General features: G+C 41.7%; 1 protein-coding gene across 4 annotated transcripts in view; it reads right to left on the reverse strand.

The window, feature by feature from the left end:
- Window positions 1-19,073, reverse strand: part of LOC138649140 (survival motor neuron protein-like) — a 98,654-nt gene that overhangs the window by 13,326 nt on the left and 66,255 nt on the right. For all 4 annotated transcript variants that reach the window (XM_069739308.1, XM_069739300.1, XM_069739323.1 and 1 more), the window contains 3 exons: window positions 8,944-9,126; window positions 5,284-5,352; window positions 5,044-5,193 (listed from right to left, as the gene is read on the reverse strand). In XM_069739308.1, the coding sequence (XP_069595409.1) occupies window positions 5,044-5,193; window positions 5,284-5,352; window positions 8,944-9,126 (402 nt within the window). The remainder of the gene's footprint in view (window positions 1-5,043; window positions 5,194-5,283; window positions 5,353-8,943; window positions 9,127-19,073) is intronic.

A 19,073-nucleotide genomic window follows, 5' to 3' on the forward strand; every position in this document is an offset into this window, starting at 1 on the left:
ATATATATATTTTTTTATGACTCTGCATTATAAACTTCTGTGAAGCACTTGGGCATTCAAAGTTCTCACCACACATCTATATAAGTTCCTTGGGGGGTCTAGTTTCCAAAACGGGGTCACTTGTGGGGGGTTACTACAGTTTAGGTACATCAGGGGCTCTGCAATCGCAACATAATGACCACAGACCATTCTATCAAAGTCTGCATTCCAAAAAGGCGCTCCTTCCCTTCCGAGCTCTGCCGTGCGCCCAAACAGTGGTTTACCCCCACATATGGCGCATCAGCGTACTCGGGATAAATTGGACAACAACTATTGCAGTCCAATTTCTCCTGTTACCCTTGTGAAAATAAAAACTTGGGGGCTACAATATCTTTTTGTGGAAAAAAAAATATTTTTTATTTTCACGACTCTGCATTCTAAACTTCTGTGAAGCACTTGGGCATTCAAAGTTCTCACCACACATCTAGATAAGTTCCTTGGGGGGTCTAGTTTCCAAAATGGGGTCACTTGTGGAGGGTTTCTACTGGTTAGGTACATCAGGGGCTCTGCAAACGCAACATAATACCCGCAGACCATTCTATCAAAGTCTGCATTCCAAAACGGCGCTCCTTCCTTCTGAGCTCTGCCGTGCGCCCAAACAGTGGTTTACCCCCACATATGGGGTACCAGCATACTCAGGACAAATTGGACAACAACTTTTGGGGTCCAATTTCTCTTGTTACCTTTGTGAAAATAAAAACTTGGGGGCTACAAAATCTTTTTTGTGGGAAAAAAAAAATATTTTTTATTTTCACGACTCTGCATTATAAACTTCTGTGAAGCACTTGGGCATTCAAGGTTCTCACCACACATCTAGATAAGTTCCATGGGGGGTCTAGTTTCCAAAATGGGGTCACTTGTGGGGGATTTCTACTGTTTAGGCACATCAGGGGCTCTCCAAACGCGACATGGCGTCCGATCTCAATTCCAGCCAATTCTACATTGAAAAAGTAAAACGGCACTCTTTCTCTTCCAAGCTCTGCGGTGCGCCCAAACAGTGGTTTACCCCCACATATTGGGTATCGATGTACTCATGAGAAATTGCACAACAACTTTCGTGGTCTAATTTCTCCTGTTACCCTTGTGAAAATAAAAATTTGTGGGCAAAAAGATCATTTTTGTAGAAAAAATGCAATTTTTTTTTTCACGGCTCTACGTTATAAACTTCTGTGAAGCACATGGGGGTTCAAAGTGCTCGCCACACATCTAGATAAGTTCCTTAAGGGGTCTAGTTTCCAAAATGGGGTCACTTGTGGGGGGTTTCCACTGTTTAGGCACATCAGGGGCTCTCCAAATGCGACATGGCGTCCAATCTCAATTCCAGCCAATTCTACATTGAAAAAGTAAAACGGCGCTCCTTCACTTCCAAGCTCTGCGGTGCGCCCAAACAGTGGTTTACCCTCACATATGGGGTATCGACGTATTCAGGAGAAATCGCACAACAACTTTTGTGGTCTAATTTCTCCTGTTACCCTTGTGAAAATAAGAATTTGTGGGCGAAAAGATCATTTTTGTGTAAACAAAAGCGATTTTTTATTTTCACGGCTCTACGTTATAAACTTCTGTGAAGCACTTGGGGGTTCAGAGTGCTCACCACACATCTAGATAAGTTCCTTAAGGGGTCTAGTTTCCAAAATGGTGTCACTTGAGGGGTTTCCACTGTTTAGGCACATCAGGGGCTCTCTAAACGTGACATGGTGTCCGATCTCAATTCCAGCCAATTCTGCATTGAAAAAGTCAAACGGCGCTCCTTCACTTCTAAGTTCTGCCGTGCGCCCAAAAAGTGGTTTACCCCCACATATGGGGTATTGGCGTATTCAGGAGAAATTGCATAACAAAATTTATGGTTACATTTCTGTTTTTACACTTGTGAAAATAAAAAAAATGGTTCTGAATTAAGATGTTTGCAAAAAAAAGTTAAATGTTCATTTTTTCCTTCCACATTGTTTCAGTTCCTGTGAAGCACGTAAAGGGTTAATAAACCTCTTGAATGTGGTTTTGAGAACCTTGAGGGGTGTAGTTTTTAGAATGGTGTAACACTTCATTATTTTCTATCATATAGACCCCTCAAAATGACTTCAAATGTGATGTGGTCCCTAAAAAAAAATGGTGTTGTAAAAATGAGAAATAGCTGGTCAACTTTTAACCCTTATAACTCCCTAACAAAAAAAAATTTTGTTTCCAAAATTGTGCTGATGTAAAGTAGACATGTGGGAAATGTTATTTATTAACTATTTTTCGTGACATATCTCTCTGATTTAAGGGCATAAAAATACAAAGTTTGAAAATTGCAAAATTTTTAAAATTTTCGCCATATTTCCATTTTTTTCATAAATAATCGCAAGTAATATCGAAGAAATGTTACCACTAACATGAAGTACAATATGTCACGAAAAAACAATCTCAGAATCAGCGGGATCCGTTGAAGCGTTCCAGAGTTATAACCTCATAAAGTGACAGTGGTCAGAATTGCAAAAATTGGCCTGGTCATTAAGTACCAAATTGGCTCTGTCACTAAGGGGTTAAGGGTACTGTGTTTGGATGTGCTGCAAAAGACCGGAGAAGAGGGAGGTCTGCAGAGAACAGCTGTGGATGTGAAAAGTCATCATGGCATCTAGACAAGATGGAGATGAAAAAAAGAGATGACTGAAAGATGTAATCTATAATGTACCTGGATATAAATGTTTATTTGTGATACTAATTTTCATTAGTACTGAGGTTTCTGTATGGTCCACAGTCTGATGATGGCTATTAATAACAATCCCTAGTGACTCTTTACCATTGTTAAGGACATACTTGGAGTTGTAACTTAAAGCAATACAATTGTTTATGGGGCTAACTTGATAGTAGAATTGATTGTTGTACCAAGCTTGGTTCTTGTGTTCAAGTACTCTTGGTTCTGGTCATGTATTTATGTACTTATGGTGGTTCTGGTGATGTATTCATGAACTGATGGAGGTTCTGGTGAAGGATTAATTTACTGATGGTGGTTCTGGTGATGTAGTCAAGTAGTGATGATGGTTCTGTTGATGTATTAATGTACTGATGGTGGATCTAGTGATGCATTTATGTGCTAACGGTGGTTCTGGTGATGTATTATGTATTCATGCACTGATGGTGGTTCTGGTGACGTATTCATGCACTGATAGTAGTTCTGGTAACATTCATGCACTGATGGTGGTTCTAGTGATGTATTTATTTACTGAAGAGGTTTCTGGTGCCATATTCATGTACTATTGATGGCTCTGGTGCTTTAATTATGTACTGATAATGATTTGGGCTTCGTATTCATGTAGTGATGATGATTCTGATCATGAATATATCACCAAAATCATCATCACTACATGAATACAGCACCACCACAACAATCACTACATGAATGTCACCAGAACCCGAATAAATCACCAGAACCAACACCAGTTTTGTGCAAGCAGTATATGTCGCATGACGGATGCAAAAACCATCAGATATATCCCTTTATTTATAATGGGGATCTGTTTATTTTCTATTAGGGTATTTGCCAAATGCTGGACACCTTAATTGAAACCAATCGACCCAAATTACAGTTATGCATTATTAGTTTCCATAATTATCCTTGGATTCTACGTTCAAAATATAGGACATTACGTTAGGGATGAATGCTGCAATTTTTTTTCCCTGTATTGTGTAAATGGTCCGCAAAAAATTATTGATTCTGTATCTAAATTTGAAATCGCTCCCTGTTAAGTCACATCCATAAAGTACAACCCTTTTTTTGAATGTTGAAAAAAAAAATTGTGAAAAAGGTAGCAATTCTAGTGGAAGTGGTCATCAATTGCTACCTAACACATCTCCCCTGCTCAGCCAAGAAAGGGGAATGTGCATTAGAGGTCCTGTTACCTTAAGGTACCTTCACACATAACGATATCGTTAACGATATCGTTGCTTTTTGTGACGTAGCAACGATATCGTTAAGGGAATCGTTCTGTGTGACAGCGACCAACGATCAGGCCCCTGCTGGGAGATCGTTGGTCGCTGAACAAAGTCCAGAACTTTATTTCGTTGCTGGATCTCCCGTGGACATCGCTAGATCGGCGTGTGTGACACCGATCCAGCGATGTCTTCACTGGTAACCAGGGTAAAAAAACAAACACTACATACTTATCTACCGCTGTCTGTCCCCGGCGCTGTGCTCTGCACTCCTCCTGTACTGGCTGTGAGCGTCGGTCAGCCGGAAAGCAGAGCGGTGACGTCACCGCTCTGCTTTCCGGCCGCTGTGCTCACAGCCAGTACAGGAGGAGTGCAGAGAAGCAGAGCGCCGGGGACAGACAGCGGTAGGTAAGTATGTAGTGTTTGTTTTTTTTACTTTTACGCTGGTAACCAGGGTAAACATCGGGTTACTAAGCGCGGCCCTGCGCTTAGTAACCCGATGTTTACCCTGGTTACCCGGGGACTTCGGGATCGTTGGTCGCTGGAGAGCGGTCTGTGTGACAGCTCTCCAGCGACCAAACAGCGACGCTGCAGCGATCCGGATCGTTGTCGGTATCGCTGCAGCGTCGCTTAATGTGAAGGGGCCTTTAGTCTTTGAGCCATTCCTTTGCTTTTGTTGTGGGGGTGGGCGACATTAGCTTTATCTGCCCTGGGCACCAAAATACTTTGTCCAGACTCTGCGTACAGACTGGAATAAATGTAATTCTGATCTTAAAGTGAACCTGTGAGCTGATACATGCTGCTCAATCAATGGCATGTACATCACGTATCAGGCACTGGCTGTAAGATCTCAGCAGCTGTTACAGTTTATAGCATATAGACTTGGGAAAGAAATCGCTGTGTAACTAGAAAGTGCTAATGGAATTTTCAAGATCCATTTGTGGTAAGTAGTTTCTTAGTGCAAACTGATATTCAAAAGTGGAGTTTTTTATTAATTTTGATTCACATAAAAGTGGAAAACTATTTTAAAGTTAAAAATATAATGTAGGTTGTATTTGTGATTCAATTTCAAATTATACTTCATCAACATATTACCTTGTAAAAGCCAGTGTGATATCCAGTCATATACCAAGCCATGAGCATACAAGCTAGTACATCTTCATCCTCTTGTTCCTCTTCATCATAATCCTCCCATTCTGTGCTGAAGAAAGGAGGTGGCGGTGGAGGTGGCGGAAGGGGTGCTGACTAGGGGAAAGAAAATGGAGAAAAGTGACAATAAAATGGGTCTGAAAAACACAGGGATAAATTATAATGTACAAGGTGACAGCTACATACAGGGGGCCAATTGTGCCAGGCAGGAAGATGAGCTCTCACAGGAGGTGGTGGTGGTGGCCAAAAGCAGCCCTGTGATTGGCAAAAAAAGAGAAAATGTAAATAAATATATATAGATATATATATGTCATTATGTTCACTGATTTTCCTTAACATCATCAAATGAATGAAAAATGCTACACGTGGACAGGAATCAGACAGGTTATTTAATTATCCCACTTCTAGCTCTTCTCTTTCAAAAAGCTAAAGCTACTTCTACAAAGCTGGAGCTGCAACATGAAGCAGATAGTTATGAAGAGATTGCAGTCATGATAATCTCTCCTTGCCCTTTCAGAAATATAAACACACGGGCCAGTTACATGGATGACAATCCATCAATTATTTGTATTATTTGAGTGCAGGCTCGGACTGGCCCATAGGGTAACAGGGCAATCCCTCGGTGGGCCCCAACCCCACTCTCTGGGCAGTTCATGGCATAATTCACTTGATTCATTCCGTACAGAAAAAGCAGCATCTCATGATGCATTAACCAAACTACTCAGTTTATTATTATATAGAGATATAGGTAAATTTGTGAACGAGGTGAAAAGTGGGCCTCACCAAAGTCAATGTTGCTGGTGGCCCTTGGTGCCCTAGTCCGACACTGTTTGAGTGTGTGAGGAAAACTATGCCGACACAGGGAGAGCAGATAAACCCTATGCAGATGTTACTTTTATGTTAAATTCACGCTCATACAGTGGTCTCCTCTGAGCACTACATCAGGATTTCTGTTGGAATCCCAAAAAGACAGGATCCTGACGGGAACGCCTACAGAGCCCTGATGGAGCCATTCATTTAAAGTTAACCTGTCACCATGAAAATGCTGTCCCATCTGCAGATAGCATGTTATAGAGGCGAGGAAGCTGCGTAGATACAGTTGTGCTCCAATGTTTACATACCCCGGAAGAATTTTTGCTTTCTTGGCCTTTTTTCAGAGAATATGAATGATAACACCAAAACGTTTTCTCCATTCCTAGTTAGTGGTTGGGTGAAACCATTTATTGTCAAACTACTGACCAACAGTTCTCATACCTCATTTCTTAATACCGTGCATTGACGCCTCTAACATCAATGACAGCTTGAAGTCTTTTGTGGTAATTGTGCATGAGGTTCTTTATTTTCTCAGATGGTAAAGCTGCCCACTCTTCTTGGCAAAAAGCCTTCAGTTCCTGTAAATTCCTGGGCTGTCTAGCATGAACTGTGTGCCTGAGATCTCCCCAGGGTGGCTCAATGATATTGAGGTCAGGAGACTGAGATGGCCACTCCAGAACCTTCACTTTGTTCTGCTGTAGCCAATGACAGGTCGACTTGGCCTTGTGTTTTGGATCGTTGTCAAGTTGGAACGTCCAAGTATGTCCCATGCGCAGCTTATGGGCCGATGAGTGCAAATTTGCCTCCAGTATTTGCTGATAATGTGCTGCATTCATCTTTTCTTCAACTTTGACCAAGTTTCCTGTGCCTTTGCAGCTCACACATGCCAAAAAAATCAGCGATCCACCTCAATGATTTACAGTAGGAATGGTGTTTTTTTCATCATATGCCTTGTTGACCTCTCTTCAAATGTAACGTTTGTGGTTGTGGCCAAAAAGTTAAATTTTGGTCTCATTACTTCAAATTACCTTGTTCCAGAAGTTTTGAGGCTTGTCTCTGAGCTGTTTTGTGTCTTGTAGGCGAGATACTTTCTGGCATTTGCGCAGTAATGGCTTTCTTCTGGCGACTTGACCATACAGCCCATTTTTCTTCAAGTGCCTCCTTATTGTGCATCTTGAAACAGCCACACCGCTAGTTTTCAGAGAGTCCTGTATTTCAGCTGATGTTATTTGTGTTATTTGTTGTGTTGTGTTATTTGTTTTTTTCCTTGGATATCTTTTTATATCCCTTTCCTGTTTCATACAGTTCACCTACCTTTTCCTGTAGATCCGTTGGCAATTCTTTTGCTTTCCCCATGACTCACAATCCAGAAACGTCAGAGGCTGGATGAAAGATGCAAGAGTCTGTCTGGATCCTAGAAACTCACTCAGCTTTTATGCACACACACTGATTGCAAGCAAACAGGTCACAGGTGAGGATGTTACCTTTAGTAGCCATTCAAACCCATTTGTGTCAACTTCTGCGCATGTTATGAGGCCAAAATCACCAGGGTATGTGAACTTTTGATCGGGGTCATTTGGATGTTTTGGGTTGTCATTATGATTTAAAAATAGAAAACACAGTAGTTTGACAATAAATGGCTTCAACCAACCACTAACCATGAGTGGAGAAAACGTTTTGGTGTTATCATTGATATTCTCTGAAAAAAAGGCAAGAAAGCAAAAAATTCTGCAGGGGTAGGTAAACTTTTGGGCACAACTCTATCTGTTGAATTATGTTATTATGCAATATATTTTATTGTCTGTGCAAATCCCCTCTGAAATGTAAAGTGCTGCACAATATGTTGGTGTTATAGAAATAAAAAAATATTATTATTGTTATTACTGTAATTGGGGGGATTTTTAATGTACGTGGGTGGACTGAAGGGACATTATTAAATGTCACTTAAGAAGCATTATTGTTATAGGATCACTCAAAGCATTGTCAGAGTCAAAGAGGAGCACTGAGAGCAGTATTAGTTTCTTGGGATCTAGGCACTGTTTTCTAGAGCACATGCACAGGGCTTTAACCCCTTAACGACCGCCGATATGCCTCTTAACGGCAGCAGTTAAGAGTATTTATTCCTCAATGCTGCCTTTTAACGGTGCTGAGAAATAAGTATATAGCGCCCCTCCAGCGTCTGAAAATCTCCGGGGTCTCGGCTACCGGGGGTAGCTGAGACCCCGGAGAACATGATTCGAGCTGGTTTTTACCATCCCCTGTCACGTGATCACCATTATTCACTGAATAATGGCGATCACAAAAAAAGGACGGTTTTCCATTCATTTCTTTCTCTTCGGATATGATCTAGCATACCAGAGAAGAGAGAAATGGGGTCCCTCGAGCCCTCCAGATACCTCTGCCATCCCTGGATCCTCCTGCTCTGTCCTCCAGCCCTCCATGTCATCTTCCTGGAAAAAAATGGCAGGCACATGCACAGTGAACCCGCCGAGATCTGCCGGCTGGTACCCGGCAAAAATAGATTTTTTTTTCTATTGTTTCATTTTGATCACAGCCATAGACCTTAGCACAAAATGTGTCAAAAATGAAAAAATAACCCCTTAGTTAGATAAAAAATAATAACATTTTGTTTTTTAATTTTTTCCATTCTTTGCAGTTAGGGTTAGGGTTGTGGTTAGGGTTAGGGGTGTGTAGGAGGAGTATTCTTCACATTCAGAGTGTTAGTAGACACAGGATGCTTACATTCAGGATGTCAATTATAAACTGCCTTTCCATGTACCTGTCGGACAGGAATATAATGAAGAAAGGTGGGAAGAGATACGTTTTTGAACCAGTTTCTGTTCCTGTCCATAAGTAGCATGAGTAATCATCATATGATGCTGTCCAATAAGATGTTTGAAAAATACATACTGTATTGTACTTGATAAAATACACAAAGTGCCAACAAAACATCATAGCTCACAAAAATACAAGGGTAAATGTTTACCTAGAGTTCGTTTAATGCAAAAAGCAGGTGTATTATGCAATACTCACCTTAGGTGGTGGAGGAGGAGGTAATGAAGGTGGAGGTGGTGGAGGGGGAGGTGGAGGCGGTGGTGGAGGTGGAAACGTGTACATCCAATCGGACTTCTTCCCTTGTTTTCTCCAATTGCGGGATAGGTCAGGTGAAGAGGTAGAACTCCTCCGAGTGTACAGCCAATCAGTGTCTTCCTCATCCTGCCAATCAAAGCTGTTAAATGTGAAAGCCAGCCTGCCTCCGGCGTACTGTGCATAACCTCCCCTGGTCTACTGGTGGCATGTATTGCGATAACCATGTAAGCATCAAACAGATAGATGTGTAGCCACAGCAATTCAGCAATTTCAGGCCATACAGTTGCACACTACAACCCACCAGGAATATGAAAGTAAGGTATATGAATTATTTTTGCATCGGAGAGTGAACTGTCAATGACTTTTTTTAGCTCAGTGATTTCATTTTTGTTTTTGTTTTTTCACTTCAAGAGAATCACCACCTTTTTATCCTATGTCACTTTTAGGCCCAGAGTTCTGTGCTGATTATTTCTCACCATACTGTTATAGCAATCAAAACTCTATACTCCATAGACTTGAAAATATGATATTCTGAATACCTGCCGCTGCCACTAGGTGGAGATTAGTAGCTTCCTGCACACGGTTTTTTTTTTTAACATTTGATTAGTATGTGTAAACAGTATGCAGTAAGCATTTACGTATCCCTTTATATATTATGGTGGCTGTAAGCTACCAACACGTTTTGCTTTATCTATGTCCATGTTGGGAATGTTGAGAACTGAACTAGAAAAAAAACAAAATCTAATTTTAATGAATGAATGAGTGATAAAGCTATATTAAAAAATAAATTAGCCCCCGATTAGAGAAGCAATGCACATTAATCAAGTTTTACACTTTGCTGGGAGTTTGACACATGGTAGACGCCCCGTCCCTGTCTCCAGTTTTGAACAAAAGTGCCTCTCTGATCCTATGGGCAGAGGGACGATATCATTGCTCTATTCAATTACAAACCCACCCCATGATCGGGAGAAGCTGAGATTCATGGGACAGTGGGAGGAGGAGTTGGGTGTCGAGCTGTCGGTGGAGACTTGGAGGAGGTGCTGCGACACGTTGTCCAAGGGCAGTCATCAATCCTCATTAGTAGAGACCTCGGTCAAAGTCCTTCACAGGACCTATTTAGTGCCAACTAAACTCCATAGCATATTCCCGAATGTCTCAAACTTATGCTTTCGGGGATGTAACTTACCTGGGGACATGACACATATATGGTGGACATGCCCAGTGGTATCCAATTTATGGCAAAAGATTAATCTTCTAGTGGACCAATTGGCTGGGAGAAAAACCAGTTTGGACGCCCCTGTTTTCCTCCTTGGGGCGGGAGACCCGACTCTTCTTAAAAGTCTATTTAAGTTGGCTACTTTCCTTTTTATGGCTACTAAAATTCCCATCGCTTCGAAGTGGAGGTCCCCCACGCTGTCGCTACAATTGGTTAAAGATAGGATGAATAAAATCATGCTTTATGAACGCATTGAGGCTACCAGAAATGACATGTGGGATCAGTTCTTCAAGATATGGAGTCCATGGATGGACCTGCAGCCTAATCTACTCTTGAGTCAGACTCTACACCTGTCCCCATAGGGGTTGGAACCTGCAGGGACAATGATTGATACATTTTAAGATGTAAATGCAGTTCCCCTTTCCCTTAATGTTTCCTCCCTATGTTGTCTTGGTATTGTCCCCTACGTTCAAAATAAGTTTATGTTCATATATTTCTCAGTTATAGACTCCCCTGCGAGGGAGTACATCTACATTTAAATTTTGTACTGTTATTGAAAATTTCAATAAAAATTTTTTTTGAAACTAAACAATAAATTAGCATATACAGTAATTGTGACATTATTTAGATTAAAAAATGTTAATTAACACTTGAAATAGATCACTTTGTTTGTAATGACTCTATATAATATGTGAGTTTAATTTTTTTTGTATTGAAGAACTGAAATAAATTAACTTTTTGATGATATTCTTAATTAATTTGGGAGAAGCATCTGTATATTCCTAAAGGTGCTATTGACATGAAATTCTCACCAGATGTCGGTAACAACCCATCCAATCCACACAGGCAAAGAAATCAAACCATAGATGCCCATACATTAAATTATGTGTAATAATGTGAAATGACACAGGAAAAAAGTATTGAACCCATCGGTGCAAAAAGCCATGGAAAGTGATGACACCAGGTAAAATTGATCAGTATGGTAATTAGAAAGCAATCCACTCCCAAGGCTCAAGAAACAGCTCAGCTTCATTAAGGCTATGTTAACATATTGCATTTTGCTGTGTTTTTTTAATGCAAATTAAAAGCTGTGTTTTACAGTACCAGCAAAAGCTATGAGACTTCGGAAATCTCATGCACATACATTGTTTTATTTTCCTAACTGATTTGGAAAACTGCATTTTTTTTTTTTTTTTTTTTTAAACTGCAGCGTGTCACTTCTTTCAGTGTTTTTGCAGTGCTTTTTCACCCATAGAAAGCAATGAGTAAGTGCAAAAACACAGCAAAAACACAGGTATTAGGTTTTGCTGCTTTTTTGGTGCTGAAAATTCAGAAACAGCAGGATGTGACCTTACAGGAAAGAAAATAGACAGAGATAAATAAATTTAAAAAGTGGCGTCCTCCTTATTTTTACTAACCAGCTGAGGAAAAGCAGAAGGCTGGGGGTTGGTGTTATTATTCTGGGAAGGGGCCAATATCCATTTCCATTATGGTTTTCAGCCTATCAATAACAGCTCACAGCTGTGAGCGTAACCTTTACTGGTTATTAAAAAGGAGGACCCCAGAAAATAATGTGTGGTCCCCCCTATTTTTAGTAACCAGCTAAGGCTAAACAGACAGCTGCAGACTGATCTTAAAAAGGCTGCAAAGGGGCCGTGGATATTGGCCCCCTCCCAGACTAACAACACAAGCCCTTAGCCGCCCCAGAAATGGCGCATCCATTAGATCCAACAACTCTAGCGCTTAACCTTGGCTTTTCCTGCTTGCCCTGGTGCGTTGGCAAGTGGGATAATGGTTTTGGGGTTGATGTCAGCTGTGTAATGTCCACTGACATCAAGACCAGGGGTTAGTTTGTCAGACATCCCCAATATTGACCCCGTAGTCAAAAGTAATAAACACACACAGAGAAAAGCCCTTTAATTGTAAAAAAGCGCCCCCTCTTTTACCCATTTATTAGCATACAAAAAAAAATCCATCCATAACATCAGTAATATCACCGCTCAGCACGGCTGGTGGAACACACTGACAGTAGCGTAAGAATGCGGCTGCAGTCACGTAATTAAGGTTTCTGCAGGTCACAGGCAGCGGTTCTTACGGTAACCTCTGTGTGAGCCATCCTGTGAACTGCGGTAACCTTACTGACGTCACCGCTCGCAGTGTGAGAAAGAACTCATGCTGCGAGTGGTGACATCGGTAAAGTTACCAAAGGTCACAGAAAAAAAATATGGGTGGTTCAAAAGGAAGTTGCATTATGTGACGTCCTTTTTCTGGGGGCACTAAACTTTATCAGCATACACAAGAGATAAATGTACAGGAAAAACGCAGCAATAATGCAACAAAAAATGCAGCAAAATATGCTTTTTGTATGCAGCTTCTTTACAGCCAAGCAAGTAGGTTTTGCATGTCGAAAAAAAAATGCTGCAAAAACGCAAAGTGTGAACATAGTCAAACAACCTAAATTGTCCATAAGCTAGTTATAACTTGTCTCAAAGCAGAAAACTCCCTAGTTACAGATCAACACTGCTGTATTTTCTGTGCAACCTTGTGCAGCCTTTTAATTTCTTCTTGCTTTGGGAGCACACACATGCAATGTTCACTACTGCATGGTGAAGCATGTGCAATGAAATATTACGTCCTGACACAGTGCCAGTGTCATGACTTACTTTGTGGGCGCAGTTAGGGCACAAATTTCACGGCCCCCGAAGGATGGCTTGAATACCCAAATGGCCCTTGGCCGAAAGACGGTTCCTCACCTCTGATCCAGTGGTTGATTTATAACTCATATGCTTGAATCTTGGGTTACAGCTAATATACAAATATTGACACCATGCCTTGCTGCAGTGCTAACAAGTAACTGACTCTTAAACAGCATTTCATTTTTTCTCTGTGCTAAATCAGAATTTGACACCCTAGTTTGAACATTATTGTTTGTAATTGAACAATCTATATTTCTAGAACAAAATGACAGCTCAGTGACCGATACAGGCAGCATCATTTCCTGAACTTACATAAATTTAGTCACCTCGCCTCACCCGTCAACTCAAGAGGAGAGTAAATGAACAGGAGAATGGAAGAGAGATTTGGCATTTTTAAAATTACTGCTGTTGGTAACCCACCATTCTTCGGAGTTGTTAATGGCACATGTTAATTCATCTCCTATGATTTGTTAATACGAGAAATTGCTCTCTGTGCATTTCATACATTCTTTTCGACGACCTCCTCACAGTTATAGAGCCCTAAATATCAAAGTGCATGGAAAAATACTTATCAAAGCAACAAAATTCACGTAACTTCATATCGCAAATGTCACTCAGATCTACCGGTTTAGGAACACCTACACCTACCTTCAACCCTACCAAAAAACAAAAATTGCAAAAATAATAACGATAAACAACTATTTACAAAGTCTCAGATGACAACATCATCAGAAAATCCAGAGGCATTGCTTGAACTTTTAACTGGTGAGGACAATACCCCTCCAAAAATGTCACCATGCCAAACTCCTCCAGCTGCGCCTGCAATAGAAAACCTGCAAGCAGTTGCTGTCGCTCAGGAAGTCTCAAGATGCTTCAAACCATTCTTTGATAAGAGATTAGATGTCCTCCGTGAATCTATCAATTCGGTTCTAGCCCTGATTATAACAAATGCACAACAAATTGCTGAACTGGAGAACAGGGACAATAATTGTGAAACTACCTTCATCTCTTTCGCTCAGGCATCCACCAACAGTCAAAGAGAAGAAATTTCCCTCCGTGTCAAGTTGGAGGGCCTAGAAAATAGAGGGATAATCTAATCACCTTTCTCACTACTGATCTAATACAAGCTTTGCAACTTCCTATCACTACGCATTCACTGATGGTTGAGCCCATTGCATAGGTCCTCAGGGAACAAAGAATGAGGACGTCCACTTCCGAACATTGCTAGATTCCTAAATTGGTCCACTAAAGAACAAATCTTCAGAGCGTACTGTCGAATCAACTAACTAACAGAGTTAAAAACAATCATATCCTCAGCCTTCAGGACTTTTCTTCTTCGATCACTCAAAAACATAAAGGCTTCCTACACATTTGTCAATACTAGTGATGAGCGAGTATACTCGTTGCTCGGGTTTTCCCGAGCACACTCGGGTGGTCTCCGAGTATTTGTGATTGCTCGTAGATTTAGTTTTTGTTGACTCAGCTGCATGATTTATGGATGCTAGCCAGGGTCGGTTTTAGACAAAGTGGGGCCCTAGGCAAAAATTTAAAGTGGGGGCCCCAAATGATAACATTACACTGTGGCCCCCATATTTAGGGGCCTTATATCGGCCAACGGGTCTGTCACTATTAGCTGTACGCAGGGGCGTTGCTAGGGTCAGAAAAGATTGGGGGCCCAAGACAAAGAGTTGACCCGAACGCCCTCTTAATTTTTTTTTAACTCTTCAGATAAAACAGTGCTAAATCTCTGAGAACAGATAGATGTCATCTGCAGTTCTATGTAACACCAGAGATAGCAGTGATAACTCTCGGAGTACAGATAATTTAGTATATATCACCTGCAGTCCTATGTATCACCACAGATAGACATAGCGTTTCAGAGTAAGACTATGTTCACATGCAGCATTTTTTTCAGTAGCCAAAACCTTTTCTATTAGCAGTAAAAATGTTGCGCTCAAAACACCTGTCTGTTTTTCAGCTTGTTTTGTGGTGCTCTTCACACTTTTTTAAGCTTTTTTTTTGGAGTGAGGATGTTTGTTTTGTCTACAGTATGTTTAAGGCCACGTTCACACGTTGAGTGTTTGGTCAGTATTTCAAATCGGCATATGTAAGCCAAAACCAGGAGGGTGAGAAATACAGAAGTAGTGACGTGTTTCTCAGGCTATGTGAACACGTTGCGGATTTTGCTGTGGATCTGCAGCCATTTTCCATGCGGTGTACAGTACCATGTAAACGTATGGAAAACAAAATCCGCAGTACACATGCTGCGGAAAAGCTGCGTTGTATTTTCTGCAGCATGTCAATTCTTTGTGCGGATTCCGCAGCGTTTTACACCTGCTCCATAATAGGAATCCGCAGGTAAAAAATGCTTTTGAAAACCGCACAAAAACTGCGGTAATTCCACGATAAATCTGCAGTAAATCTGCAGGTAAAACGCAGGGCGTTTTACCTGCAGATTTTTAGGAATCCGCGTGGAAAAATCCACAGCAGATTCCGCAACGTGTGCACATAGCCTCATTGTTCCACTGCTGTTTCCGCATTACAAATACTGACCTAATAGTTTAATTCACCAAAACCACTTAAAAAATTGCAGTGAGAAATGCTGTTGCAATATCTGCAGCTTTTATATTCTTTCATTGCTTGCTACGGGTGAAAACACACTGAAAGAAGTGACACGCTACAGATTTAAAAAGCGCTACAGTTCTGAAATCCAGTCAGAAAAACAAACAAGCGCGTGCAGGAGATTTTGGAAATCTCATATGTTTTGCTGGCACTTTGAAAAGCAGCTTTTCGCCATTTTCATAGGCAGAATTTTTGCAGCTTTTTCTTCTGCAAATAAGATGTTTACAGCATTTTATAGCACAAGCAAAAACTGAGATTTTCAGAAATCTCCTGCACACCCTTTTATTTTCCCGACTTAATTTCACAACTGCAGCGTTTTTTAAATCTGCAGCATATCACTTCTTTCAGCAATTAATTTCACCCGTAGAAAGCAATGAAAAAGTTTAAAAAATGCTGTAAATGTTACAACGTTGTTTTTCGCTGTGTTTTTGGTGAATAACACTAACTTTATTAAACATGTACTGTAGACCAAATGCATACTGTAAAAAACAAACAGCAAAAGCTCTAAGGGTGTGTGCCCACAGTCAGTAAACGCTGCGGGTCAACTGCTGTGTACTTGTGCAGCGTCCAACCCGCAGTGGCCAGATGTTACAGTATAGTGGATGAGATTTCAAGAAATTCCATCTCTACTATGCGTGCACTATCACCCGCAGAGACGGACATGGGGCGCGTCTGTCCAGGCTGCAGCATGTCAATTTATATGGCGTAGACGCGAGTCTCCGCAAGAGAAATCTCACCCCTGCAATGTATAGGATGCAGGGATTCTGCACAGATCAATGAACACACGTGGAATCACCTGTGTTCAAAAGATGGCAGCACTTTGGACACCGCACATGTCCGCTGCATCCAAAGGGCTGCCATTTCCAGATCCTCTGCACATACCCTAAAAAATGGGTGTTTTGAAAGCAGTGTTTTTACTGCCAAGAGAGCAGGCTTTGGCTGCAAAAAAAGCACGAAAAACGCTGATTCCTATGCACACCTGTACTATATGTGTATAGTTTACCCTTATTATTTCACGTGGGAATTTATTTCTATATAATAAATACCCCGATTCAGCAGACAATATTCCTGCCTTGTGTCATCCAGACAGTAGTGACAGCAGGTCGCCCTGTCAGATTGCAAGCAGTGATTCAGTGACTGTGGTCAGAGCCTATGCTGATGGATTCTGTATGTGACTGTGAAACCTGATCCTACAGCAAACAGCTCCACACCACATGAGTAAATCACTGCACTGAGGGGGCCTCAAGGGGGGTTTGGGAAAGACATTCCATTTCCAGAACAACAGAGCAATGCACAGCATTATTCACTGCTGTACACCCTCTGGGCACTTCATACAGGGGCTGCAGAGGCAGGGGGCCCCCTTTCTAGATGGGGGCCCCAGGCGTCTGCCTGTGCCAAACGCCGGCCCTGAGTACATGTGAGGGTTGCCTGGTTGCTAGGGAATCCCCACATGTAATCAAGCTGTGTAGTAGCCGCAAATCATGCAGCTGAGCCAACAAAAACTATATTTCCGAGCAGTCACAAATACACGGAGGCCACCCGAGCAATGAGTATACTCGCTCATCACTAGTCAATACCTTCATGACAACTCTATTAGGTTCCAGTTGTTATATCCAGCCAAACTAAAAGTCTAAGACAATGGCCGCACCCACATTTTTGATAATCCGATAAATGCATGCTTTTCCGGTTGCCAAATGAAGGATGACTAAACAGCTTTTAAAGAAGGGCTGGATGATTTAGTCGATAAACAGAACATTGTGAGTTATAGTTAAATTAGTGACAAATAGTATAATTGGTGGAGAAAGGTTGAACTTGACCTAGGTCTTTTTTTCAACCTATGTGTGTAATTATCATTTCAGTGGGAAAGCATAACTGACCTTCATGACTTTGTTTTCACTGTTAAGGGCTACATGGTCTGATATAATTAATTATAGTTACTAGTTATTCGTTATCTGTTCACATGTGATGTTTTTCTTTATTAATTTAATTATGCCCATTCTTCCTTTAGAGAGGTTCTCTAGAGGTGTGTGGGTTTCATTCTTTGCAGACTTTAAATAAAGCCCAGGATTTCTTCGCTCACTGGGATGAAAAATCCTGACCGCATTCCACTTTGCAGATGAAACCCTTTGTCAAGACATCAAAGATGAGTATATCAAACACCAATTCATCACCACATTATACAACCTCCAGTGATCTTAAGTTTACATCGTGGAACACAGCAGGCTTGAATACCCCTGTTAAACGTAGAAAGGTCCTTAATCATATAAACCATCATCTACCTACAAGAGACACACTGGGTGAAAGGGAAAAATTACACACTTAAAGCAAAAGATTATTCTTCAAAAACTATAATGTCAGCCCTCCCGCCTAAAACATATAGCAAATATGGCGGGGGTCTCATGTCCCCCATAGACCCTGATTACAGCCTTTAATATTACTGTGTTTAGGTGTTAGGGGTTATTTTAGGGCCAGGTTTGCGCTAAGTTCATTTAATAGATTTGGCTCAAACCGGTTCTGTCTAATTTTTGTGCGCCTGTTTTATTTTTTTTTTATTGGCCGTTGGCGCTTTTGGCGGTCTTTTTTGAATTATATAAACCTTCGGATGGTCATTACTCCCTCATTCTGCTGGTGCAAGAGGAACGAAGAGGACTCGACGGGGAATGGAGAATTTACTTCAGGAGCTCCTGTCCAGGGCTGGCAGAGAGGATGGAGTGGATTGGCTAAGGAGCTGCTTAGCTATGAAACCTATAATGGCAGCCTCCGAAACTATCCCTCCTCCTACAGAATCAGAGGTCCCCCCTCCTTCGTGTCAAGTATCTCAGGTTCTTCACGGCGTCGACTCCGGGGCAAGGTCCAGGAAGCAGAGGAAGACTTTCTCCCCGTCCGCTTCACCTCCAGCATCCAAGTGCGGCGTCCGCGAAGCAAACGGGAAGTCGCGATGTTGTCCCTCAGCGAAGTCTCGCAGCCCGGCGCAAGACTTCAGCCGCCATCATCAGGAAGAGCCCGCAACGTCATCGGAAGCTGCCAGAAAAGCCGGAGAGGGTCGCGGCCGTGAAAGCGCTGCGGTGCCCTTTTCTGCTGGCTCCCGGGCAGCTTCTGCATCGTCGGTTCGTGGTGACAAGTCGATACCAACTACGCTGCAGCAGTCTTCGGATGAAGAAGAGGATCTTCTAGCAAGCTCAGCCACACAGCTGCGCCCAATGAGCCCAATTCTGAGGGCTTGAGTACAGGCAGCTAAGGAGAGCGAATTCGTGAGGAACGTCCTTCCAGGGGTGAGACCTTGAATGTCCCTTTGTCTGTCCCACACAACCAATTGAGAGATTTAATTAAATCTGTGGTTGCCGAAGCGTTAGGTGACATAGCCAATTCTCCCATAGCACTAGCTTCTCATTCTCATTCCCCTATGGAAGCTCCTCTGTGTAATTCTGTTCCTGTCAATCCGTTTAAGGAAGCTCTAACATGTGAGCTTTCTCCCCTGGGTTTCCACTTAAGCCCCTCTGTTAAGGAGCTTATTTGGAATAACCAGTATGTCGACCTCT

The sequence above is a fragment of the Ranitomeya imitator genome, chromosome 1 (assembly GCF_032444005.1).
Source record: "Ranitomeya imitator isolate aRanImi1 chromosome 1, aRanImi1.pri, whole genome shotgun sequence".
Lineage (NCBI taxonomy): Eukaryota > Metazoa > Chordata > Amphibia > Anura > Dendrobatidae > Ranitomeya > Ranitomeya imitator.